The sequence below is a fragment of the Protopterus annectens genome, chromosome 9.part0 (genome assembly GCF_019279795.1).
Source record: "Protopterus annectens isolate FY-2018-M chromosome 9.part0, PAN1.0, whole genome shotgun sequence".
Lineage (NCBI taxonomy): Eukaryota > Metazoa > Chordata > Ceratodontiformes > Protopteridae > Protopterus > Protopterus annectens.
In genome coordinates, this window is record NC_056743.1 from 1,333,638,004 (window position 1) to 1,333,665,435 (window position 27,432).

Sequence of the window (27,432 nt, forward strand, 5' to 3'; positions counted from 1 at the left end):
CGAGTTAGCATTTTTCAGTGCTTCGAAAATAGTGACCGCACATTTAGTGTATAAATACACATAAGAATTAACTGGATAGCCTACTACAACTTATAAAGTCAGCTGACCATAGACAATTTAAATTTTTAAAGAATCACTTCATAAAATATAAAGTAAATAGTATACTTAAAATGCTGACATTTCTAATTGAGTAAATACGTAAATACACATAAGTGGATAAGTAATTATACATACAGTCACAGCCCCGAACATACAACAAAATAATCATTCTTCGATAGAAAATATATTTATAAATATCAGCTACCATTTAATAACAGGTAACATCTAAAAGCCTACCTAGATTAAATCTGTAAATGTTCATGTTTAACCTTTAGTGCTAGTTTAATACTGTGTTGGCTATTCAAACTTGGTGGTGCATCAGCCCTAAAATGTTTATCCATTTATAGTCTAACATTTCAGTTTTATCAATTAAATTACCACCCCATGAATCAGGGTGCACTTTTTGGGGAACTTTAAATTTAAATTTCTGATCTGATGTTGTTAAATCTTCATTCATTCCTTGCTTGTGGGTTCGGAACCGATCCTTTGTTCTGACTTGGCTGTTTTTCCAAGCCCGCACCAGCCAGAAAACTCTCGAGCTAAGTCTCACCTGTAGTGCTCCCCTCCACATTACCTCCAATCACGTTTGCCACGTATGAAACGTCTTAGACCAGCCTCTCAGCTAAGTGACTAATATCTTTGAAGTTTCTAATATGTATATATATGTATATATATATATATATATATATATATATATATATATATATATATTTTTATGTGTGTGTATGTATATATATATATATATATATATATATATATATATATATATATATATATACATATATATAGTTTCATAGTATAGTACTAGGCTATCTGCCCTGGGGCATTTGTAAGCCTAGCCATAGTGATGTGGCATTTGCCACCCCATGAAATGGTACAAAAATGTACAGAATAAATTAAGAATACTGTGTCTAGTAGTGACACAATGAAGGTCCCCTTATATAATAGAATTAGTTTACTGTGCCCCTGTCTAGCAGTGACACAGATGTGACCCCTGGGGTAAACTTACGATCTCCCATCCACTCATCAAGATTTCTCTTGGAGAGTCAGTGAGGGGCTCTGCCTAATACGAACTGGGATCTTGTTCCAAAGCATGGGAAGCCTCTGGGTTATGAATCTATCCCTCCAGCATGTCCTATTCATACTTGTGCCAAGGTTTAAGTCTTTAGCTCTCGTGGTCCTGATGGACTTGGATTTTTTGAGGTGGAGCATGTCCATCAGATCCTGATTGGACATGGCCTTGTACGTCAGGCAGAGATCACCTCTGAGCTGGCAGTATGATACTGAATAGAGCTGAAGTTTCTTTAGTCTGGCAGAATAAGACATATGTTGGAGACCCTTGATCCTCTTGGTGAGATACTTTTGTGGTCTCTCCAACTGTTGCAAATGCCGGGTGAGGTACATACCAAATGGGGCATTGTACTCAATCATGGGTCTGATGAGGGAGGAGTATAGGGGTACAATGACATCCTTGGATCTGGATGTGAATCCCTTCATGATGAGGTGTGCAAGGTAGAATGTTTTTCTAACCACTTTGGCAATGTGGGTATCAAATGAGAGGTCGCTGTCGACTTGGGTCCCTAGGTCTCTGATTACTTTTTCAGCTCAGTGGGTTGTTGTCTGTGATAACTTGTGGGTACTTTGTTTTTCCCAAAGGGGATGACTATACATTTTTTGGCATTTAGTTTAAGGCCGTGACTCCGGCACCAGTTGTCTTTTTCTGTGAGGCCTTTTTGTAGGATGTGTGTGTCTGCTGGTGTGTCTACTATGGCGCCTAGTTTGCAGTCATCTGCGAACTTTGTCCGCCACAGCCCTCCCATGTTTGCTTTAACATCTGAGAAATAAATGCCGAACAAGACGGGTCCCAGGACAGATCCCTGTGGGACACCACTTGTGACTGGCTTTGAGTCTGACATTGCTCCAGCAATTTTAACTTTATGGGTTATGTCCTTTAGCCAGTTTGCAACCCATCTAGTGACATAAGGGTTTATATTTAAGCTGTTGAGCTTATCTATGATGCCTGAGTGGGGTATTGTGTCGAAGGTCTTAGCCAAGTCTAGGTATGCTGTATGGACTGCTTTGCCCTCGTCAATGGCTCTAGTGACTGTTTCGAAAAAGTCAACCAGGTTTAAAAGGCAGGATCTGCCCTTTACAAAGCCGAACTGGGTGAGGTCAAGTGTCTGTAGGTCCCCTATGTCTCTGTTTACGAGTTCCATGATGATTCTTTCCATAGCTTTGCAGACCAGGCTGGTTAAGCTTATGGGGCGGTAGTTTCCAGGGTCTGTAGAGGCACCCCCCTTGTGGAGTGGGACCACTGTTGCTGTACGCCAGTGTTCAGGTACATATCCCGAAGTAAGGCTAAGGTTAACTAGCATTTTTATGTGTGGGTGTAGCTCCTCTTGGAGTTCACGTAACATGCAACCCGGGATACCGTCAGGTCCCATTGATGCTGTGTTTTTTGCTTTGTTTAGGGCGGTTCTCACTTAGACATCTGAGATGACAGGGAGATTACATTCAGCTGGGATAAGTATTTCTTCATTTGGGGGTGAAGGAGGGGAGAAATTTGCACTGAACCTGTCAGCCAGAATGTTGGCAATATCTGTGGGTTCAGTGTATTTTTTATTGTTGTGAACCAACTCTGAGCATATCTGAGGGTTTCCACCCAGGTTTCTAACATAGCTGAAGAAGGCTTTGTGGTTATCTTTAGTGTCCTTAGCGATCTTTCTCTCAAAGTTGGCCTTGGATGTTTTTATGAGAGAACGTAGTTTTTTGCTAATGTTGATCAGAGATGTCTTCCCTTCATGGGATTTTGCTCTGACGTGCAGTAGCTTCCTTCTTTTGTTATACAATTTGTTTATGGCTGAGGTCCACCAGACAGGACGCTTACCTTTGGTGGAGAGGGACTTGGATTTGTTTGGGATTGCATGATCCATGCATTCCTGGAGATGTCCATAGAAAGTATTTGTGAAGGATTTGGCATTGTGGGATGTGGTATCCACTGGCACAGTGGGCTTAAAGGATACCATCTCAGTCTTAAGAAGAGTGAAGTCTGCTTAAGTTTTTCACTGTGGTCTTTTGTGCTGGGGGGTGGAGGTGGGATATGTATATCCAGGGTGATTAGTTTGTGGTCAGATCTCACTAGTGAGGGGTATACTTCTGGTGTGGAGCATTTTGTCCCCATGTTTGTGATGATCAGGTCTAGTATATTATCTCCCCTAGTGGGAGAGGTGACTAATTGTTCCAGTGCATTTGAATTTATGAATTCCAGGAACCTTTGGGCTAGGGTATTAGGGCTAGAATAATGTACCCATTCTATGTTTGGGTAGTTGAAGTCTCCCAGTATGATGGTATTTTGTGATACATTCATATCCTCCAGTGTCTTCAGGAAGGCCGAGTGGAGTTCTTGAGATTGGGAGGGTGGTCTGTAACATGCTACCAGTTGTATAGCAGTTTTGCCTATGGTTAGTTGCACCTGTATGGTCTCTGATGCTTCATGTGTTGCTACTAACCTGGAGGTGTGGGTGTCCTTGATGAATATGGACACTCCCCCTCCCTTTGTGGTTCGGCCCGGGTTTTGGGGCCGAAAAGCATGATACGAGGTATAGCCTGGTAATGCTGGGGTGCTCTCAGGAGCCTTGAACCAGGTTTCAGTTACTACACAGATGTCTATGTTCTCCATGCTGAGGAGTGCATCAAGTGCCTGCATCTTGAGATTTAGACTTCTGGCGTTGAGCAGCATTACCCTTAGCTTTTTTCCATTATTGTTTTCTAAGGAGGTGGGTTTGTCTTTTGAGCCTTGCCTAAAAAAGGCACTATGGGGGTGGCAAGAGCCTTAGCCAATATCCGGAAGCCCAGTGGTGACAGGTGTAAGCCATCCCTTGCGAAGCAGCGTGGCTTGTCCAACATGTCATCCCAGGCAGACAGACATTGGATCCCCGTAGAATGACACCAGTACTTGAGCCAGTTGTTAAAGCTGATCATCTTGTCTTTGTATTGTGGTATCATTCTTGGTGAGGGCAAGATGCTGCTCAGGGTCAGGGTCATACCAGCCTGGGCTACATAATCGGAGAGCTCCTCTGTCTCTTTTCATGTAGTCCAGGGAGGTACGTCTCGGGTCATTCACACCAGCATGGACAATGACGGAGTCATATTTGTACTTGCTTTGGAGTGACTTGAGTGCGTGTGTTATGTGGCGGATCCTAGCTCCCGATAGACAGCTCACAGTCACCTTCTTGTTCAGCCTGGTCAGCGGGACATTAGTGTGTCTGACTATAGAGTCACCTATTACTAGTGTATCAGGCAAGGTGTTTAGCCTTAAGGGCTGTGATTGGTTGACACACTGATTTATTGAAGTATGTGTTGCCTGTGTTTGGTTTTGAGGTGCTGGATTTTTGGGTGTCTGCTTTGGGAGCCTCTGTTGTTTTGGTAAGTTTTTTATTAGAGCCTCCGAGTATGTCTTTGTGTTTTTATGTGTTTGGTTTGCAGTTGTGGTAGGTCTATGTGGGACTGGGATTGTTGTGCGTGTGGTTGCCATCTCCTCCTGTCTGGTCATGCCAGCCCTGAGTTGAGAGAGTTCAGCCTCCAGTTTGGCTGTATAGTTGCATCTCTCACATGTATTTGTGTTTGTTGGGAGGAGGAGAGGGTTGTCTGTGTACATGAGACAATTGTAGCATTGTCTCGATATCCAGATGACCAGCTGAACTGGAGACGATGCCAGTAATCTACCACTCGACATGCTAGAACTGTATAAGGGAGTGCTGTACCTTTAAGGGAAGTGGATATTCACAGGGGTGGTAAGTAGATGTAGTGCTTTATTTAGTACGGGAGTGCTTACTTAGTAGAGAAGTACTGAGAACAAGTGCTAGGCTCATAATATAGTAAGTAGTCTGGTTATACTAAGAGTAGAGCTTCCTTAAGGGAAAATTTGAAGAGCAGACTTGGCGGAGCCAGAAAAAGTTTAACCGGCGCTGCGCTATGCGCAAAGCCGTGCAAACGCGGATTTTAAACATTGAACTACAAAAGAGCTAGAAATGGTCCAAAACAACCAATTACTACAGCTTCTTGTGCTAAGGTCACTTCCTACAGGGACAGGTAGGCTGCTCAAGGCCCCCCACTCCCACTGGTGAGCAAAGAAACTTCCTTCTATCCAAGTAAGGTAATGGACAACACAGGAACTACACCACAGCCCAGAATACAGCAATGCCTGTAAACTGGTCTAAACTAGTCGAGGAAGGCAGGAAAACAAGGATTATTTTTTTGTTTTTTTGGTAGAAACACACAGAAAATGCAGGAACAGTGATTACACAGGCTAGCACACTTTAGTGGGCAGCCTCCACAGTAAAATTAAACAAACAAACTTTCTATCAAATTCGACTAAAATGTAACTTTAAGTGCAGATTTTAAAATAATGCAGCAAACAGTTAAACAGTTCAAGCTAGTTCAGGGTAAGCTACAGAAGCTAATTCAAGTGAAAAAAAAGCAAAGATACTTAAATCCAGAAAGTGGTCGCTTTTCTGAGTTCCCTGCTGCTAGGACCACTCTGCAGACCCACGAGGAGCTTGTCTGAGTAGTATAGCCAGAAAAAAACGCCCAGAGGCGGATTTTAAACAGTGAACTACAAAAGAGCTAGAAATGGTCCAAAACAACCAATTACTACAGCTTCTTGTGCTGAGGTCACTTCCTACAGGGACAGGTAGGCTGCTCAAGGCTCCCCACTCCCACTGGTGAGCAAAGAAACTTCCTTCTATCCAAGTAAGGTAATGGACAACACAGGAACTACACCACAGCCCAGAATCCAGCAATGCCTGTAAACTGGTCTAAACTAGTCGAGGAAGGCGGGAAAACAAGGATTATTTTTTTGTTTTTTTGGTAGAAACACAGAAAATGCAGGAACAGTGATAAATTAGTTACACAGGCTAGCACACTTTAGTGGGCAGCCTCCACAGTTAAATTAAACAAACAACAAACTTTCGATCAAATTCGACTAAAATGTAACTTTAAGTGCAGATTTTAAAATAATGCAGCAAACAGTTAAACAGTTCAAGCTAGTTCAGGGTAAGCTACAGAAGCTAATTCAAGTGAAAAAAAAGCAAAGATACTTAAATCCAGAAAGTGGTCGCTTTTCTGAGTTCCCTGCTGCTAGGACCACTCTGCAGACCCACGAGGAGCTTGTCTGAGTAGTATAGCCAGAAAAAAACGCCCAGAGGCGGATTTTAAACAGTAAACTTCAAAAGAGCTAGAAATGGTCCAAAACAACCAATTACTACAGCTTCTTGTGCTGAGGTCACTTCCTACAGGGACAGGTAGGCTGCTCAAGGCTCCCCACTCCCACTGGTGAGCAAAGAAACTTCCTTCTAGCCAAGTAAGGTAATGGACAACACAGAAACTACACCACAGCCCAGAATACAGCAATGCCTGTAAACTGGTCTAAACTAGTCAAGGAAGGAGGGAAAACAATTTTTTTTATAAAGTTTTCGCTAGTCACCTTCTTTTCTTCCTGTCAAACCCTTATTCTTGGAGCCCTCCAAAGTTTTCCATTTCTACCAGTTTGGTATTGTTCGTACCATTGTTGGTACTTCTTTCCCTTTTACTCATCCGGGTATTTCTTTTACAATAACTGGTATTTACACCTCCTTTTTCTCTATCCAAAAAATATATTAAAAAAAAAAGTTGAAGTTTCATATATTCCCTGTTTAGTTTTCTTGGTTTGTTGTTGAATTCCTTAATATGTCAGAAGAAAGGAACTACTGGCTTTAAGAGATGTGTTAAATGTGACAGAAAAATGCCAAATGTGGACAGCCATGTTTCATGTGTGTATTGTTTAGGGGTGTCTCACCTCTCTATGAAACCTCCTTGTGACATTTGTAGGGCTTTTAGCTCCTGTACGCTCGTGGACCGTAAAAATAAACTTATGCTTGCTGGCTTATTGAAATCTCACTTTGTGGAGGCGATCTGTAAGTCGGAGGCCTCATGGCGTCCCAAGAAAGAAGACAAAAAGAGGAGTAAGTCTTTACCCTCTTCTCCTCACTAGGCTAAAATATCGGAACAGAAACCTAAGGTTCCTAAGCTATCTCAGAGTCATCTTCTCTAAGGCCTAAACAGACCACTTCATCTCAGAAGGACCGTACTGTATCGGTGCCATCCATCCCCTCTTCGGCACCGGTCATCACTTTGACTGCACCGACTACAGTGCTGACAACTTGTAATATCTTCTTCGGCACTGACTCACCTTTCTTTGCCAACAATAGTCATCTCAGATCCGGTCACTTCCCCCCTCCCTGAACTTTATACTGGCCAGTCTGCCTTGGCACAGAGTGGTGATACACTTCCTAGGACCAGATGCTCCTTCTCGGTGGACTCCTTCTGTAGCCAGCAGTACAGTCCCTTTCTGGAACGCCCTGTTTCACTGTTGGGGTTATCCAATCGTTCCTCCAAACATCTGTCGGACTTGGACGTAGTGAGATTGGTGGACCAGCTGTTAGTAGCCAGAGGCATTACTACACCAGAAGCCGATGGTTCTGCTTCAAGGACTATACAATATTTTCTTCCTCCGACCTCCTTGCAGATTTTGGAGCACCCATCATAGCCTGCAACCCCGGTTCCAGGTGCCTCGGCACCAATGGTAGATTTGACCTTGGTGCCAGAGACTTCTCTTTGGCCTGAGTCTACTTCAGAGACAGGCCATCCTCTAGTCTGAAACTGGCCTGTCGGCACAGTGTACCCGGGTACGGTGCCTACCTTTCCTACGTTGACCTCTGTGCTGGTTGTCTTGACAGACCCATCTCCTCCTGTGGTTCCCTCCTTGGTGGTGGATACTTCAGGGCAGGGTGTGACCCCGGTTCTGAGTTTCTCTTCTGATTCCGGGCTCCCATCCCTCCTTGGGGGGGGTCCTGCCTTCCAAACGATGATGAGAGTACTAGCCTCCGCAGACTCCCAGTTGGATCCACCGGCGTCAGAGATATGCCCTCATCCCACCTCTGCACCACAGCTTCCACAACTCACTGCTGTTGTACACCGGGTTTGGGAGCCTCAAGACATCCTTCAACAAGGTTCCCCCTCTGCAGGATGTTCATCGTGCATACAGCTGCAGTCATAACATATGGGTTCTCCTGCCGTCAGGCGGGTCCTCGGTCAGCCGAATTCCAAAGTCTAGGTCCGGCGTCGGTTGTCGTCGCTTCTTCCCTGACGTCAGTGCGACAGGGGTATAAAGGAACCAGCCGACGCCATTTTCTTCAGTCTTTCTTGCCGCGCGGTGCCCGAAGCAGAAGCAGTTCGCAAGTGCCGGTCGGCCAGCAACTGAAATTACGAAATTTGGAAACCGAAGTCTTCTTAAAAGCTAAGTACCCCGGTGGGGAAACTTTTCTTGCCTCAGACCGATGTTAGACAAAGTTAATAATTGTATTTTTTGTGGGAAGCAAATACCGCATAAGGATTTCCATTCCCTCTGTATACCTTGTTTAGGCCCAGACCACGACGTCTCGGTCTGTCGCTTTTGTGCTACATTCAACAAACGCACTATTAAGCGTCGGGCGGAGTTCGCCCAGCATTATTTTGGAAAAGCATTTAACTATACTATGTCATTGGATACTCCGACTCCGGTTTTGTCTAAAAAAACACAGACAAGGACCGACACACGAGGTCCGCGGCCTCTACCGACACCACGCCAAAGCCGACTACACGTGGTCCGGTTCTCAATGAGGCGCCTACGCAGCCCCTGATTACCGACGTCACTTCTTTGACAGTGTCTCCTGTGCCCGAGGTCGCAGGCTCCTCGGCCCACACCCGACTACAGATACCGAAGCCACTCTTGGCGTTGAAACTCAGAATGTGGACAGGTCCACCTCCACTCATGGTGTCTTCAGACCTTCCTCTTCTTTCTCCATCAAGGCTTTCACAAAGTCTAAAGCAACCTTGCACCCTAAGAGACCAGCTACACAGGGCCCATCTCCAGGCCCCATGCCTAAGAAACAGATGCTTAAAATGGCTGAGGATTTAATTACTCTAATCAGAGGCTCTCAGCCCCCTCCGGACAAAAGGCCCAGAGTGGAGGAAGATTCCCCCTCCTCTGATCAGGGCTCCATTCTTTCAGAGCACTCTGATGATGAGGAACATTCTTACTCCCCTTTTGAAGACTCTGATGCAGAGGAGTCCATCCCTTCTGTATCCCCCCCTGAGGATTACTCATTTGGGGAAACTTTGCATACCTTAAGGGAACACTTCCACTGGGAAGGCCAGGATTATTCAGATTCCAAGAAAAGGCTCAGGGAATTTCTCTTGTTACCTCAGCTGAGGCCTCTGGCTATACCTCCTGTCTTGGACATCCTAGATGATGTTTACTCGGAGGCCTGCCTTAACCCGGACTCTCTACCTCCAGCTCCAGTTAAGCCTGACAGGTACTACAGGGTTCCTGACTCACCAATTTCTTTACAAAAGCCATGCTGCAGACCCAGAAACCATCTCACAGGGCCCCAAGTGAGTTAAGGCCTCCATTGCCAAAAACCCATTGCCTTCCGAGAGAGACTCCAGATCCTTAGAAAGGTGGGGAAAAAAGGTATACACCTCGGCTACCTTATTCATGAGGGCCTTAAACTGTCAGTTTCATATGCTAAAATACCAACAGTTTTTGTTATCACAATTGAAGAGTAAAATGTCACAACCTGAACAACCAGACTTGAAGGAGTTGCAGGATTTGATGCATAGTGCAGAACAAGTGGGTAAGCATACCTTACAATGTGGTTTTGATGCTCTAGAGGTCTCATGTAGAGCTGCTGTTACAGGATCAGTCATACGTAGGCATGCCTGGCTCAAGGAACAAGCCTTGCCTGATCATGTCAAAACTAAATTACTAGACGCCCCTCTTCAAAAGGATGTACTATTTGGTGCTAATGCTGAGGAGGTATTAAGGAAAATGGAGGAAAAGGCTAAATCAATGCAAACTGTGAAAGAATTTCTACAGGTTCAACCCCCATGTTTTAGTAGAAATTGGCCTTCCAAAAACTGGTCCTTTCCTGCCACAGACAGACCCCAAAGGGGCAGATACAGGCACCCGGGGGGTAGAGGACAATCCCAAGGCTCGTATAGAGGCAGACAATGGTAAGCTCCTACACAAAGAGGTGGTGAGGACAACTCGCAATCTTTCAGAAAGCAAACCCAATGACTTTCCCCTTTGCATGCCAACCAGGTTTCAAATGGCAGCCCCCTTAGGAGGAAAGCTGGCATTATTTTCAAAAAATTGGCATGTCACAAAGGACAAATGGATCCTGGACATTATAAACAGAGGCTACAAATTCCATTTTCACACCCTTCCAAAAATGAGAGGCTTGCCAAACCTGCCACACAATCAAAGGGCAAAGGCACAAAAGCAAATTACAGATCTCATAAACATGAAAGCTATTCAAGCGGTACCTACGCACAAACAAGGTCAAGGTTTCTATTCCAGGCTATTTCTGGTGCCAAGGAAGGGAAAAGATTGGAGACCTATTTTGGATCTATCCATCCTAAACACATTTCTACTCGTACCAAATTTCAAGATGCTCAGTCTACAGCAACTTATTCCCATGCTGGGCAAGGAGTCTTGGCTGGTAACATTGGACCTCAAGGAGGCATACCTGCATGTCCCAATCAGACAAAATTGCAGAAGGTACCTCAGATTTCTTGCAGGTTCAACCCATTATCAATTCTCTGCATTGCCCTTTGGCTTATCTACTGCGCCCAGAGTATTCACGAAATGCCTGGCATCAGTAATTGCCTACTGCAGACTTCAAGGGATACAAATATATCCCTATTTGGACGACTGCCTGATCCAAGCGGACAGCAAGCACATTCTTCTAAAACATCTGGCTTATGTAATAATGTTATTGAAATCTCTGGGATACACAGTCAACAAAAAGAAATCAAGGCTAATACCCTCTCGGAAGATAATTTTCCTGGGTGCCAATTTGGACACAAACACCCAAATGGCCTACCTCACGCCAGAGAAGCAGGGGCAACTAATACAATACTTGAGAACACTAGCAAATTGCGCCAGGCTAACTGCAAGGAAAATCCTGCAGGCTCTGGGATTCATGGCATCTTGCATCTTACTAATCCCATGTGCAAAGCTGCATATGAGGAAACTACAATGGTACCTAAAAAACGTATGGTCTCAACACAGCCACAGTTTGGAAACAATAATACCACTAATTCCATGTCTGCAAAAGGAATTTCTGTGGTGGGCTCAAGCATGTCAAACAAACACAGGTCTTCCATTCAGCAAGCCTCAAGCAAATCAAGTCATCACAACAGACGCCTCGGACTACGCCTGGGGGGCGCACATGACGGATCGGTGCATTCAGGGCAAATGGTCCCAAAAAGAAAAGCGCCTTCACATCAATCAAAAAGACATGCTAGCAGTAATAAATGCTATGAAAGCTTTCAAGGACCTTCTACAACCAGGTCAATTATTGATAAGAACGGATGACACCACAGTCATGTGGTACATAAACAGGGCGGAACACATTCTTACCCCCTATGCAGACTGGCCATGTCACTTTGGAACATGGCCATGGACTTACAAATGGAACTACAAGCACAGTACTTGCCAGGCAAGGAAAACACGCTGGCAGACAACCTAAGCAGGAATATGACAGATCCACACAAATGGAAATTGCATCCAAAAGTTTTTACAGAAATAATCCAAGAATGGGGAAGGCCAGACATAGATCTCTTTGCATCCCACAAGAATCATGAATTGACAAAATTCTGCTCAAGGATCTTCCATCCAAAGGCCTGGAGAGTGGACGCTCTTTCTTTCAGTTGGACATCAGTGACAGTTTATGCCTTCCCTCCTCTTCCTCTGCTGCCCAAAGTTCTATTAAAGACCAAAGCAGACAGACCAAAGATGATTCTCATTGCTCCGGACTGGCCAAGGCAACACTGGTACCCACTCCTGAGGAGCCTGATGCATTCCCCACCATGGACCCTGCCTCTAATCCCTCTTCTTCTGACTCAGCACAGTTTCAAAACTCTTCACAGCCAGCTAAAAACACTCAATCTAGACACATGGAAAATTCCTTAGCATCTCAACAGGCCCTACTCTCCAAGGAGGTGCACAGTGTCATTTTGGAGGCCAGAAGGCCATCAGCTAGAAAAGCTTACTCCGCAAAATGGAAACGTTTTTGTGTCTGGAATGAGAAAAAGGGCCAGGATCCTGGAAAACTGAATTTACCTCAAATACTACAATATTTGGCTGAACTGCTAAGCAGTGGACTTTCTTTCTCCTCCATCAAAATACATGCCTCAGCCATTTCTGCAGAATACAACACTGATCCACCTTTATTCTCTCACCCTCTCAAGACAGTTCCTCAGAGGGACTAAGAATTTAAGGCCTCCAAGGAAACAACCAATACCTGCTTGGGATCTGAATTTCATTCTGGAAAAATTGACCTTGCCTCCTTTTGAGCCAGCTGCCTCATCAGATTTGCAATATTTGTCCTGGAAAACAGCTTTCCTTCTGGCTATCACCTCAGCTCGTAGAGTTTCAGAACTACAGGCTCTCATGGCTGTCCAGCCTTTTATCAGCTTCCATCAGGACAGAGTTTCCTTACGAACCAACCCGTCCTTTATGCCTAAAGTGGTATCCAGGGTAGCTTTAAATCAGGCCATACATTTACCTACTTTTTATCCTAATCCTCAAAACAAAGGGGAGAGATTACTACATTCCTTGGACATCCACAGACAGCTGCGTTATTATTTGGACAGAACAAAGCCTTTCAGGAAAATCAGAACAGCTCTTTGTGGCCTATGTAGGAGCTCAAGGGAAACAAATTTCCAAACAGACAATCTCAAAATGGATAGCCCACTGCATGCTTTTGCTATTCCTTTCATGGCAAAACTGTTCCTACAGGCATTAGAACTCATTCCACCAGGGCCACAGCCACCTCTGCAGCCTTCCTCAGAGGAGTTCCTACCAAGGATATTTTGGAAGCAGCCACTTGGAGTTCTGTGCATACCTTCTCCAAGCACTACAACCTACCATTATACTCCAAATCTAGAGCAGGCTTTGCCACTGCAGTCTTGCAGGGCATTTTGGCTCCTCCTAGTTCCAACTAGTGCCTACCACCCCTTTCTTAGCTTTGGGATTCTACCCATCTGTTATGACTGCAGCTGTATGCACGATGAACATAGTACAGTTTTGTACCTACCATAAATGTAGATGTTCGAGTGCTAATACAGCTGCAGTCCAGGTTTCCCTCCCTCCTTCCCCTCTTGGGACAGGCATATAGGCTAACACATCCTCATACAACCTGATTGGGGTTTTCATTTATGATGTATTTGCTTGCAACTACTGTATTTTGATTATATAGCACTGAATTATCACACAATTTTATTATTGCCTTCCTTCTGGGGGCACCTGACAATCTGGGGCAAGAAAAACTGAAGAAAATGGCGTCTGCTGGTTCCTTTATACCCCTGTCGCACTGACGTCAGGGAAGAAGCGACGACATCCGACGCCGGACCTAGACTTTGGAATTCGGCCGACCGAGGACCCGCCTGACGGCAGGAGAACCCATCTGTTATGACTGCAGGTGTATTAGCACTCGAACATCTACATTTATGGTAGGTACAAAACTGTACTTTCCTCCTCTGATGCTGCCCTCAAGGAGGTTCCCCACAAGAGAACGTGCGAGAGGAAGCACGTTGATTCCCCAGATGAATCATTGACCAAAGATGACTATGATGATGGGGAAGGGTCCCCACGTTCACCCCATGATGATGTCTCTTTTGCAGACATCTTGGAGATCCTTAAACAGCAGGGCCATTGGAAGTCCAGCACCCGTTCCTCCAAGGCGAATGTGTTCTTGCAGGTTTCCCGAGCCCGGCCCGCTACCTCCTGGGTGCCCCCCCCCACACACACACAGATGAGCTTGTCCAGTTCATCGTGCAGCAGGCATGGAAAACTCCTGATGCAATTGAACCAGTTCCCCGTAGACCACTTAAGTTCCTATCACCTCCTGCAGATAATCCCCACTGGTCCAAGGGCCTCCCAGTGAATGCTATGGTTGTGGCGGCAGCCTCAAAAAAAGAGCTTGTCAAAGAGAGCACTGCTGTCCATCCCTGAACAGGGAGTCTTGGGTGGATAGGCTTGGCAAGAGGGTCTTTTCTTCAGCGACCTTTGCTATTTGGTCAATGAACTATTTGGCACATTTTAAGCGACTTCAGAGAGACTTAATTACGGAACTCTCAGTAACACTGGCAGGAGCAGTCTCTGATGAAGTGCGAGACAAAGTCGCCTCACAGGTTGCTACCCTGGAATCCACTTCAAATTCATCCATGAGTTTGATTTCACACTCAACCAAAGGGGCGGTGAGAGCAGCAGGCACTGGGGTTGTGGCTAGACGCCAAGCCTGGATGTGGTTATGTGATTTCGTGGACCCTTTCAAGTCTTCCTTCCTTACTTAATGCGCCCATAGAGGCCACATCTCTGTTTGGGCCTACGGTTAAGGATACGTTGGCCAGGTGTGAGAAGGACAGTAAGACCTTGTCTGCCATAGGTGTCCATTTTTCCACTCCTCAGAGACCCTATTCCAGGAACCAGAGGAGTGGGAAAATGTGGTACAAAAAATCCTCAGGACCTTTCCGTGAAATGTGGTAAATTTCCCCCCAGGGCAGAGGGGATAATACAAACGGTAGAGGCAGGGGGGGTCCACATCACCAGCGACCCAAGGATTCGTTCTCTGGGCAGCCCTATCAGTGCTCTTGAGGAGTGTCCCAATTGCTTGCCTTTGGAAGCAATCAGGGGTCATCTCTCTCTGCACAACTTTGCCTGGCAAGAAATAACTACAGATTTTTAGGTGCAGACAGTTATAACCAGGGGATATTACATTCCCTTCAACTTGATTTCAAAGACAATAAGGGGCATGCCTGACATTCCACCCAGTCAAAGGGAATTTGCAGCTATAGAAATTCAAAAGCTGCTTCAAAAAAGAGTCATCCAGGCAGTCCCTCCAGACCAGATAGAATACGGTTTTTACTCAAGATTCTTTTTAGTGCTAAAACAAACGGGGCTGGAGGCCAATTCTGGACCTCAGCATCCTAAACACATTTGTCAAACAAGTAAAGTTCCGGATGGTCATGGCACAGTCTATACTTCTTTTTTTGGGAAAAGATTATTAGAAGTGCTATATAGATCTTCAGGATGTGTATTACCACATAAAAATGGACAAACACTCCAGACGATTTCTCCACTTCCAGCTGGGAGCCAATCATTACCAATTTCAAGCACTGCCCTTTGGTCTCTCTACAGCCCCCAGAGTGTTTACCAAATGCATGGCAGTGGTGACAGCTCACTTGAGACTGCAAGGATTCTGGTTGTTTCCATATCTGGATGATTGGCTCTTTACTGCCCCAACCAAGCATCAGCTGTTGTCAGTGATTCATCCCACCCGACAACTTCTGACTCATCTTGGCATAACAGTGAATGAGTGCAAATGCAAACTTACCCCATCTTGACGACTAGAATTCATAGGGGGTGGAGTTTGATGCACAGCTTTTGTCGAGTGTTCCTTCCCCCTCACAGGCTACAGAGACTTGGACTGCAGCTCCAAGTGATATTGAACCAGACAAAAGTGTCAGCCTGAGTGGTTGTGCAGCTCTTAGGATCCATGGCAGCATCCATTACGATGGCCCATTAACATGATTGCACATGAGGCTACTCCAGTGGCTATTAATAACAAAGGGGTTTCCCTTGGACCTACCCATGTCTTACCACATCAGGATAACCAATAAGTGCAAGCAAGATCTCCTGTGGTGGATAAAGCCAGACCAAAACCTTATGGAGCTGTCCTTTCTCCCCTTCACAACCCAAAGCCGTATTGACCACGGGCACCTCCCTGATCAGGTGGGGGGGCATTATCAGGGACAGACGATCCAAGGCACTTGGTCACCTTTGGAGGCCAACTTGCATCTCAGTGTTCTAGAACTGAGGGCAGTGCTTCTCGCTTTGCAAGCATTCCACTCTGTCCTCCCTTCAGGACCGATTGCCATTCAGTCAGACAAGTCCGTAGTCTGGTACATAAACAATCAATGGGGATCCAGATCCTACCCGTTATGTCGAGAAGCCATGAGAATCTGGCAATAGGCAATGCACATTCCCAGAGATTCCAGTGTGATTGCAGACAAGTTGAGCAGATGCATTCTCCTGCCTCACGAGTGGTCCCTCAATCCTGCAGTAGCGACAGAGATTTTCATTTGCTGGGGCCAGCCATGCTGCAACCTTTTCACTTTCCCCGCAAATCACAAATGCAGCAGCTACTTTGCCCTAATTCCCCCGGAGGGGGAGTCCCCAAGGAACGCTCTTCTACACGATTGGCCTGCAGGTCTTCTCTATGCTTATCCTCCACTCCCTCTGATCCCACAGTTCCTGAAGAAGGCTCTTCGGTTGAGAAGCAGAGTAATCCTCATTGCTCCCTACTGCCCCCAACAAATTTGGTTCCCCTTCCTATGGCTTCATCTAATTCATTAACCCTGGATTCTGGATCCAACTCCGGACCTGGAATCACATCCACAGGGTCCGATTCACCCAAGTATATTGAGCCTCAAGCTGACAGCTAGGTTTCTCCACTTCTGTTGATTGCCAGGGAAAGTAACCCATCCTCTTCTCTCCGTTATATACTTCTGGCTTCTCATAAACCATCCACCAGGAGGCTTCACATTAGTAAATTGAAGCAATTCTGTATGTGGTGTCGCAAAAAGGAATGAAGTCCTTTTTCGGCACAAATATGTACAGTCTTAGAATATCTGTCTAACCTACTTGAATCTGGAGCTGCAGCTTCTTCAATCTGAGTCCATCTCTCTGTAATATCCAACTACCATAATGGTTTTGATGGCTTCTGTCTAATTTCTCATCGACTATGTAAATTTTTTCTGAAGGTTATCAGACCCCCTTTGAAGCAACCAATTGAGCCTTGGGATTTGACCTTGGTCCTCCGGTCCTTAACCAGTTCCCCCTTTTAGCCTGCAGCTGACTGTGATCTGAATTTCTTGTCTTGGAAAACCTTGTTCATGGTAACCATTACGTCAGCTAGACATATTTCAGAACTACAAGCTTTGTGGGTGAAACGTCCAGATCTAGTTTTTCATAAAGACAGAGTATCCCTATGAACAAATCCCTTCTTTTTACCAAAAGTGATTTCTGATCTAACCATTAACCAAAAAATTGACCTACCAGTTTTCTTACCAAATTTTGCTAATAAAGGGGAGTACACTCTGCATTTACTTGATGTCCACAGACAATTGCACTTTTACCTTGATCGGACAAAGTCTGTCAAAGTCTGACCAACTGTTCATCTTCTATTCTGGTCTCAAAATGGGAAAATCATTTTCTAAGGTTACCTTATCTTAATGGCTAAGAGATTGCATCACCTACGTATACCATAATAACAAAGTTGCTATTCCTTCTAGGTTTAAAGCACATTCCACAAGGTCAGTGTCAGCTTCTGTAGCTTTTCATGCAAGGGCTTCCATGGATGACATTTGTGCAGCAAGTAACATGGGCCTCTTCTCATACCTTTATCACACATTACAAATTGGACATGGTCTCCAGGGGAAGAGCTGCCTTTGGTTCAGTGGTACTCCGGAACATTCTTCCATAAGTCCTCCCAGCAAACAAGGTAGCCAGGGACTCTGTCCCACATGTAAGGAATGAATGAAGATTAACATCAGATAAAGAAGTTATGTCTTACCATAACTTTCCATCTTTGCTGTTGGTCTTCATTCATTCATTACAACCCCTCCCACCACCCCCTTCCTAAGAGTCTTGGAGGTTTGCTTATGGTCCTTTAATCCTGATAAGGAAGTTGTTCAGAGAAAGCCTCCAGTTTCATCTATAATCTGTCCTGTTTTCTAGGCAAACTCGATCCGAGGTAATGTGGATAGAGGCACTATGGGTAAGACTTAGCTTGAGAGTTTTCTGGCTGGCACGGGCTTGGAAAAACGGCCGATTTGGAACCACATGTAATGAATGAATGAAGAACAACAACACAGATGGAATGTTATGGCAAGACATAACTTTTTCTTTCCCTTTCATCAAAATATGTTTAAAGCATTGGTCTCGACTTGTTCTACTCATTTCTGAAAGATGTGAGCTAATCTGCACTTTTAATTTTTGATTAGTCTTAAATTTGTATTTTATGAAGTGATTCTTTAAATTTTAATTGTCAGCTGACTTTAAGTTGTAGTAAGCTAGCCAATTAATTATGTGTATTTATTTACTAAATGTTATTATTTATGAAGCACTGAAAAAGAGTCTAAATCGAAAGCTTTGCCTTGTAGTATTTTTACTGCTGTTTTAAATAAATCCTTTGGTGTTGCATTCCTGGTCTTCTTTTTTCATACTAGAAGCCTGAAAACATCTGGATTCTGCTTTCCTGGCTCCCAAGAAGATGGATACATCTACATGGCCCAGATTGTGGCATGAGAGTCTCACTAGGCATCCCACAGTGAATTCTTACCTTTTTTCTTAGTCCATCATAGGATTTGAGATCACGGCAGCTCTTTTGCCAACTGACAAGGAGTCTGAAGCTTTGTAATGATTGCGCTATGAGGTGTTCTTTTCTTATGTTGAGAGCTTGGGGTCCCTCAGCTCTTTGTTTCACTTGTTGAGATTCTAGTCCTTCTTCGTGGATGAGACGCTCAAAAAGCTTTTGGCCCTTTCCTGATTTGGGCTATTTGAGGAGGTAGTTAATGCTATGCCTACTCCATTGCGCACTTTAATATTGACTCTAGTGACAATAGTTTGAGAATAGAAGGTTCTGACATGTAGGGACACAAGATGCCTTGGCAGTGGTGCTTCTGTGTTCCATTGGAACTTTGTCAGGCATTCTCGATGACCCTTATGAGGGAAGGTACTAGTCACCCAACCTCTGCGGATGTGTTAAATGACTTTCAGAAGAGAACTTTGGTCCTGGATACTGTGGATGATCTTTATGACCTATTAGACCTAGACAATCTTCATATTCTAGACCTGGCCAAACTTTAGGAAGAATCTTCTCTGAGTAAAGAGGGCCCTCTAGTGTTAGATGGCCATTTTTGCTCCTTGATAGCATCAAGTAAGTTACCCAGAAGGATGCTCCTGCAGCCTAGAGCTGACTTTCTGTTGTCAAAAGTTGACATTTAATGACTACTATTCCCTCCCATCTTATTTTCTAAGAGAACATCAGGATTTCGTCCCATTTCTTGATGATGGCTCTCCATAGCTTTGTACTACAAGGTGTCCAGATGGTGAGCCCAGCCCCTTGGTACAAATTGTGTTTGAATATCATTATGGGTGCTGGAAAGGGTCGGGCGTATTAGAATGGGTGTGAGTAGCCAGTGCCTTCTTGCCCGTCCTAGGGGATTGGAGGCAGCTATGGCTCATTTCTTGGAGGTGACATATTAAAGGAGCACTGGATGTTGCACCCATGGTATACAAGCCTACTGCGCATGCAGATATACAAACACACACACACACACACACACACACACACACACACACACACACACACACACATATCCACACACACACACACACACACACACACACACACACACACACACATCCACACACACACACACACACACACACACACACAAAATGTGTGGTTGTGTGCATGTTTCCCAAGAATTCACATCCCATCTCCTACTTCAGGTATGCTCCCAAGGTTGAATTGAAGAGTGAACCTTCACCAGAGGTCGAAGCAGAAGATCTGACATATTCCAACCAGATTCGTGTTCCCCCTCCCTTCAAGTGTAACACTTAATAAAAACACCATTTCACTGGTATCTCCTAGGCTATCAGAATGTGTTATTGTGGGAGATCATAACTTTAATGATGGTGCATTTATTTTGATGAAGGGAGGCTTTTTTAGTTGTCATTGCTGCAGAAACAATGCCTTTATGTTTGGTATGGAAGATCCCAGAGCCTCTAGCAGCTCTCTGGATATTCAGATGTTTGTGTCTGAGAGCTTAAGAAACACAACTGCTTTTTATAGGGTCCTTGAGAACTCCAAGTATTTGTGAAGAAACCCTGTTGATATTCCTTCTGCTGTCTTTCTAGATGCCTCTACCGAGTTTAAGCTAGCTCATGTACTAGGTACCTTCCTATTGATAGGGAAAGTAAGGTTCTTGGCATCAGTCATTTTTTATTGCGATTTTGGTGATCTTCATAAGGACGATTATGTCCTTTGAAAACATCACCAACAAGTAAGCCTCTTGGAGACCAATTCTTCCAAAGTTTTACCACCTTCAGTGTCTTTTCTATGTTTGTGAGAACATCATCTCCTCGTAGTGATAGCCCCACTTCACATCCTGTGAGCACTGTGCTCTCATAGGTTTATACGTCAATACTAGGCTAACTGCCCTTGCTGACCATTTTAAACCTAGCCAGTTTTCCTTTTTGTGCTCGACTTAACCAATCCCATTTGCTAAGAGATGGGCCTTACCAATCCCATGGTTGATAATTGTACATTAACTGGATCTTCCCATAGATCATTTGAGAGGAATCCATGCATGGGATAAAGCATTCAGGAGCTGACTCTGTCCATTAACACCGGGGAGGGGGGCAGTCCTAGAGTAAATTTTAGGTTTCCCATCCGTAGATCCAAGTTGCTCTTGAATATAGACTGGGATGTTTTTTATTTTATATGGATGAGTCTGTTTCAGAGCAGCAGTTTCCTTCGTAAGATATACCTGTCCCTCCAAACCATTCTGTTGATGTTGCAGAAGAGGTTTAGATCCCAAGACAGAGTATTTCTGATGCCATTTGACTTGCTGATGTGCAGTAAATCCATCAGTACTGGGTCTTAGGATGCCTTTTTTGCCAGACACAAGCTACCTCTTGGCCAGACACAAGCTACCTCTTGGCAGTCTGTAGGATACAGAGTATACAGACAGGGCTTTGAAGCTGTCCATGTAGGTCATGTTGTCTAGATACACTTCCTTTGTGAGATGTTCAATATAGTAGGACTTTTTTTACAATGAACACATTGTTCAAAAGTTGGGTCACTGTCTACATAAGTTCCCAAGTCCCGAACAACTGGGTCAGCTCTTGGAGTATTGTTAATGTGGGAGTTCCCTGGGATAGATGACTTCCCAAAGGATACATTACTGCATGTTTTGGCATTTAGTTTCAGTCCATGATTTTGGCACCAGTTATTTATTTGGGGTAAACCTTCCTGCAAGATGGATAAGTCACTTAGGGATTCATTGACTTCTCCTAGCTTGCAGTCAACAAACTTGGGCCAGAGGCCTTTGGTATTGGCTTTTACTTCAGAAAAGTAGATGCCAGACAGGAGAGGTCCCCTGCGCAAAACCCTGGAGGACTCCATTGATGACTGGTCTCTTTGTAGATACATCTTCCCCTATTTTGAATTCATGCATCCTATCTGTGAGACAGTTAGCAGTCCAACGGGTGACATAGGGCTTTGCTCTTGGTTTATTTAGCAGTTCTACTATGCCTGAGTGGGGAATTGTGTCAAAAGCTTTGGCCAGGTGGAGTTGTGCAGCAAGTACCATTTTGCCTTCATCCATTGCTTTGTTGACCTTTTCAAAAAAATCTAACATGTTAAGTAAGCATGACTTGCCCTTGATGAATCCAAACTAAGACAGGTCCACTCTTTAGAGATTCCCTGTGTCCTGATTGATTAGTTCCATGATAAGTCTTTCCATGGCTTTGCATATAAGGCTGGTCAGAATTATAGGTCTCTAATTGCCTGGGTCTGTGGAAGTTCCCCATTATTCAGGGGAATGACTGTAGCTGTTCATTCACTTGATACAAAACCTGTATGGAAGCTGAGATTGAGCAGTGTTAGGGATGTGGCTAAAAAGTGCTTTGAATCCATGGATATTGTAAGGACCCATCCATGTAGTATTTTTAGCTTTGGATAGCACTTTAGGATTTGGTCTTGTATGATAGTTGGAAGTGAGCCAGATTTAGGAAGGTATATCTTGAGGGACTGATGGAGGGGCGAGAAGGGTAAAGTTAGAGTTAAATGTATGGGCCAGTAGGCTCGCTGTATCTTCAGCCTACCTACAGTTTAGGTAACATTGTTCACAATCTGGTCAGCACATTCTGCTTTGTGCTTTGAGGTTACGAACTTAACTAAAAATGCATTGTTGTTGTCTTTAGATTGGGTCGATATTTTAGCCTCAAACTTGGCTTTGGTAGATCTTATTAACCTCCTGAATTGTTTATTTTAGTGACAAGGGCTCTAACAATTTGGTAATTACTCTTTTGTTGTAAAGATTGTTGATTTTGTGGTACCACCACGTGGGTGTGTTTCTGGGGTTTGCCCTGTACTTGTTCCTATGGGGTACAGCTGCATCTGTGCAGCTGTTTACATGCTGGTGTAGTGCTGTGGTTTAAACTTTTCTGCAGGTAGTCAAGCACCCCCCCCCCACCAACCCAAACTTACTTATGCCAGATGAGATGCCACACTTTGCCATTTCTCAGAATATTCCTCTTCTCCAATCTTAGACTTAAATTTCTTATCATTCAATCTCCGTATTTCAGAACCCTGCAATGTGTGTTCTGAGATTTTAAATGGTTACGATCTTGGCTTATTTACTGTTTACTGTTCATCTACTGTGCTATGTGAGCTGAAATGTATTGTACTTTATATGTGTTTACTGGCTTAGTGTACTTAAGTTGGACATACTGAATTTTGTTTCAGTTTTAATTTCTGTTATATACAACTAGATTGTTGCTGAAAAAGGACCCTTGTAGCTTAGTCCACATATCTGCTTAAAGTGTTTACCCGAAACCAGCTGTCCTGCTGGAGCAAAATTTTTAATACATGAGACAGATGTCGATCCATAAACTAAGTGCAGAAAAACATTTTGTAATGCAGTCTGAAATGTATCCAAAATAGCATGTGTTCTAGATTTTGCCTTAAGCTATCTTGTGTACTTTATTTTGTTATAAAATGAAAACACGGTAGATTACATTATAATAGAGCTATGTAGGATTCTGATTACAGCAGTGAAGTTAGATTGTTATGCATGAAATTCATCCATTTATATTTATAAAAGTACATATCCTAGCTTGTTTTTGTTGTCTCAACCAAGAATATGTTACACATATGAATAGGGATTTGAGTCCATGAGAGTAAAACATAACTGAATGTAATACATAAAATGTTTATTTCTGCATTGGGTTATCTTCACACATGTTAGCTGCAGTTGTCTGAACTGAAATTTAAGTTAAATTGTTGCAGTCAGACTTTTGAAGGGGTTTTATCAGATGGGTAACTGTATGCACATGTATATTAAAGCATTCAACATCAGCCATTACTAAATGTAGCTGTCTGTCTTTTTCCAATAGGCTTTGATAAAATTCAAAAGCTATTTGTACTTTGAAGAGAAAGACTTTGTGGATAAGGCTGAGAAAAACCTCAAACCAGCACCAGGAAGCCAGGTAAGGCATGTCTGTACTGAAGCTTGATAGTGCATGTGATTTTTTATGAGTTTTGATTATAATAAAGGTTCAAAGATTATTATAAAGGTTCAAAAGATTTATGCTATTCTAAATATGCATAGGAAATCAGAACTATTAAATACATATTTTCCTATACCTGTTGTAAATGCTCAACTGTTTTGTTTGTTTCGGACTTAACAGTTGTCTACAGATGATGTAAATTCCTGTCTTTACCAAATGCTGTCCTGAGAAGTTTTATATATTTTTACATTTGTTAACCGGGTTAGTCCGACTGGGCCCAGAAAGCCCTTTTGTAGGGGAGACTCGAGGAAAAGAGCTCCAGGAAAGTAATTAAAAATAAGAAAAACCTAACAGTTCAAGTTGTAAGATACTTAGTACAAAAACAGAGTAATGTACAATACGAATATACAAAAGGTAAAAGTACAGTATTTTGAGACAGCAGTAACAATATGTTTGAGAAATTTGGTTAGCATTAATTTATTTACAAGGAATGTAGCAATGCCTAAAATAAAACAAAAATCAGAGTAACATGCCATAGTACAACAAAGATGCATTTAATAGCATAGGTACTAACTGCAGAGCGAATAATATATGTAGACAGTTTAGGTAGATACCAGGCAGATATGTTAATTGAGAGAAGAAGAAAAATTCATTACAGATCCATGCATGTTGGAAATTAATTTTTAGTTGCTTTCTGAATTTGACGTTTATGGAAGTGGAACGAAGGGACAATGGACGTTTGTTCCATGAGTATGCAATTGAATGACTAAAGTATTTTTCCAATATTTTTGTTTGGCTTGGTCACCTGCCGAAGATTTTGTGTGATTCTGAGGTCACGATTGGGTGTGTAGGGTGTATTTATGGATTTAAGGGCAGGGCAGGAGTTGGGGTTATTTAGGATACTGTGTGCAATTTGTAGTTGTGATATTTGAAAAATGTGGGGGAGCTCAGGGATGGTAGAATAAATGTTTGAGTCAGTATAGGTCTAGATTTGTTATGTATATATTTGTCATTGCGGTATAGAAGACCTAGTTTTTGATTGGACTTTTTTTATACAGTTTAAGATATATATGTCAAATTTTAATTGGCCGTTTATAGTAATGCCAAGCAATTTGGTGTTTAAGTCGGTGGTGATAATAGTATTTAAGGATGAGATGGTGAAGTTGTCTTTAGCTGGATTGAGGTTTTTTTGGAAGGAAAAAGAGAAGCCTTGGTCTTTGGGGTTGCGAAGCAGGTTGTTTTCAGTTAACCATTGTTCTACTAGGTGCAGAGATTGAGTGACTATGTGGAGATTTTGTATATTGTCGGAGGTGTTAATAATTGTAGAATCGTCTGTGTACTGTATTAAGGTAGAGTGGGGGCAGGAGACATGGAGGTTATTTGTAAATATATTAAAAAGTAGGGGGCCCAGGATAGAACCCTGGGGAACCCCAGTCTTAAGAACGAAAGGGGGGAAGGATGTTTGCCACCTGACGGACTGATATCTGTTTGAGAGGTAGCTGTTAAACCAGGAGGTTATGGGGGAAGAGAGTTGTAGGCTAGAAAGTTTGTTTAGAAGGATGGGATGGGAAACTGTATCAAATGTTTTGGATAGGTCAAGGAATAGAGCTGATACAAGTTTATTATATCTGACTTGGGCATTGCTGTGTGTGAAAGCTAGGAGGGCAGTGGTAATAGTGTGTGAGGGTCAGAAACCATGCTTTGTGGGTGTAATTAGGTTTGCCTGTAAGAGGTGGTTTAGTATTTTTCTATATATACATTTTTCCAGTATTTTGGATAAGGGAGATAATTTGGCAATAGGCCTGTAATTTGCGGGTTCTGTAGAATTTCTTCCCTTGTGGGGGGGTATTAGGAAGAATTTTTTCCTCATATCTAGTACTGTATTTTCTTAGATGGATTTATTTATATAGATATAGGGTATGCTATGGATTCGGCAGCATGTTTGAGAAATAATGGAAGTTTGTCGGCTGATGGGGAACAGGATTTGAGTTAAGTGATCTGATGAAGGAAGTTTCTATGGGTGCTAGGGCGAATGAGGGAAGAGGTGAGGCGGAGTCCTAATGTCAAGAGTTTCTGGCTTAGTAAGCTTTTCTATTCTTTTAATGAAAAAAATTAAGTAGGGTTGCTGTTTCATTAGAAGGTTTGTTAGGGAAGGGGTTTGGTGAAGAGGGGTTCCCTGGAGATAGTAACTTGTTAGAGTGCCAGAATTTCTTTGGATTGGAATGTGGGTTGCTCAGAGATTTTGTCCAGTAGGACTTACTTTTTTATTTGGTTGTGAAGCTGTTTAAGTTCAGGTGGAAAGTTGAGGGTTTTTTTCATGCTCTCCAGGCACTGTCTCTCTTGTTAATTAGTTATCGGGTTGCCTGTTTTAGCCATGGTGCATAATTATATTTTAGCCTAATTTTTCTACTGGGAGCCTGGGTGATGAGGATTTCTAGGGATATATTGTTGAGGCTTTCGACAGCCTCATTAAGGGGTAATGTGTGTAGGAATGTCCACTGTACAGCAGACGATAATTCATTTAGGGTGATAGGGTTGTAGTTTTTAAGGTTACGAGACTTTGTATTGGTGGCTTTAAGATTGGGAGAGTGTCTTACTACTGAGCTAGGGAGGTGGTAGGATTGAAGGGTTATGATAGTACTGAGGATTGGATCCAGTTGATGACCAAGCCATTTTGGGAATTTTTTTGCTGGTGCGTGGGAGAGGTGATCAGCTGGGTAAAGCCATAAAGGTTTACAGAGTAGCTAAGAGATACAGTATTAACAAGGTTCCAGTCAATATTCATATTCCCAAGGATGATGTTTTCATAGGGAATGGATATAGAAATCCAAGAAAGAAACTGCTGAGTATGGGAATGTTTTTACCTGGGGGTATATAGATTGCTACAACGACGGTGGTGTTTTAGGTTGCTGTAAGTATTTCGGCAAGGCAGAAATCAGGGGTAGCTATTGAGAGTGGGGAGAAAAAGAGCTAGTCAGAGTAGAGTATAGCTACTCCTCCACCTTTTACTTCTGTCCAGTCGAACAATATTATAACCAGGGAGGAGCATTTCGCAGTTTATAATATGAGATTTTAGCCATGTCTCAGATCGGGCAAGTATACAAGTTATGTAGAAGAACAAGCAAAGTATATGGATAAATCTGGTGTAGAGCACAACAGTAATTGATACATTCCAGAAATCACAGCAAAACACCAGAATACACAGCCATGGGCTACAAATATTTAATTGGAAGTAGTAAAACAGTAGTAAGCATTTTTCACAATGAAATTGCTTCATCAGACTGCCATTAACAAAATACACCAAATAGATATAGTACTGAACAGCCTATCAGCCCTTTCCAATTAATAACAGCTAATGAAATCTTAGTCAATCAAGCCATGTCAAAGCAACAGCACTCATTTAAAAAAATAGATATAATATGAATAAAAATAAAAGAGAAAAAAAGGAGGGGACACATTTATAAATTAATATATGTCTGAGATATATTGAGAAATCCATGTGTGAAGGAGGGTACTTTTATTGACATTGCTTTGTATATTCATTGACAAAAAAGAGATTTTGGAGTCTTGTTATCATAATGAGTTATTTGTGAGACAGTTGGAAAGGGGGGGGGCTGGATAAGTATGGTTAAAGTGCTGTTGACAAGAGGCCTGGGTTAGGGTGAATATCACCAGATAATAGTATTGTGTTTTGATGTATTTGTACTAAGAAATATTTGTAAAGGAGCTGATGCTTTGTTTTGATAAGAGGTTGGGCATTTGGTATTTACAATACTTTGAACTTGTGAAATGATATAGAGGTATGGTTAGAGAGAGAGGGGGCAATAGAGGTGCAGTAGTTACTTCTATGGTGGGTAGTGGGATAAGAGTGTGGGAGATGGGGT

General features: G+C 43.1%; 1 protein-coding gene across 1 annotated transcript in view; it reads left to right on the forward strand.

Moving 5' to 3' along the window:
• Positions 1-27,432, forward strand: part of ASH2L (ASH2 like, histone lysine methyltransferase complex subunit) — a 658,852-nt gene that overhangs the window by 499,441 nt on the left and 131,979 nt on the right. The window contains exon 12 of the mRNA XM_044082241.1: positions 23,435-23,527. Coding sequence (XP_043938176.1) covers positions 23,435-23,527 — 93 coding nt within the window. The remainder of the gene's footprint in view (positions 1-23,434; positions 23,528-27,432) is intronic.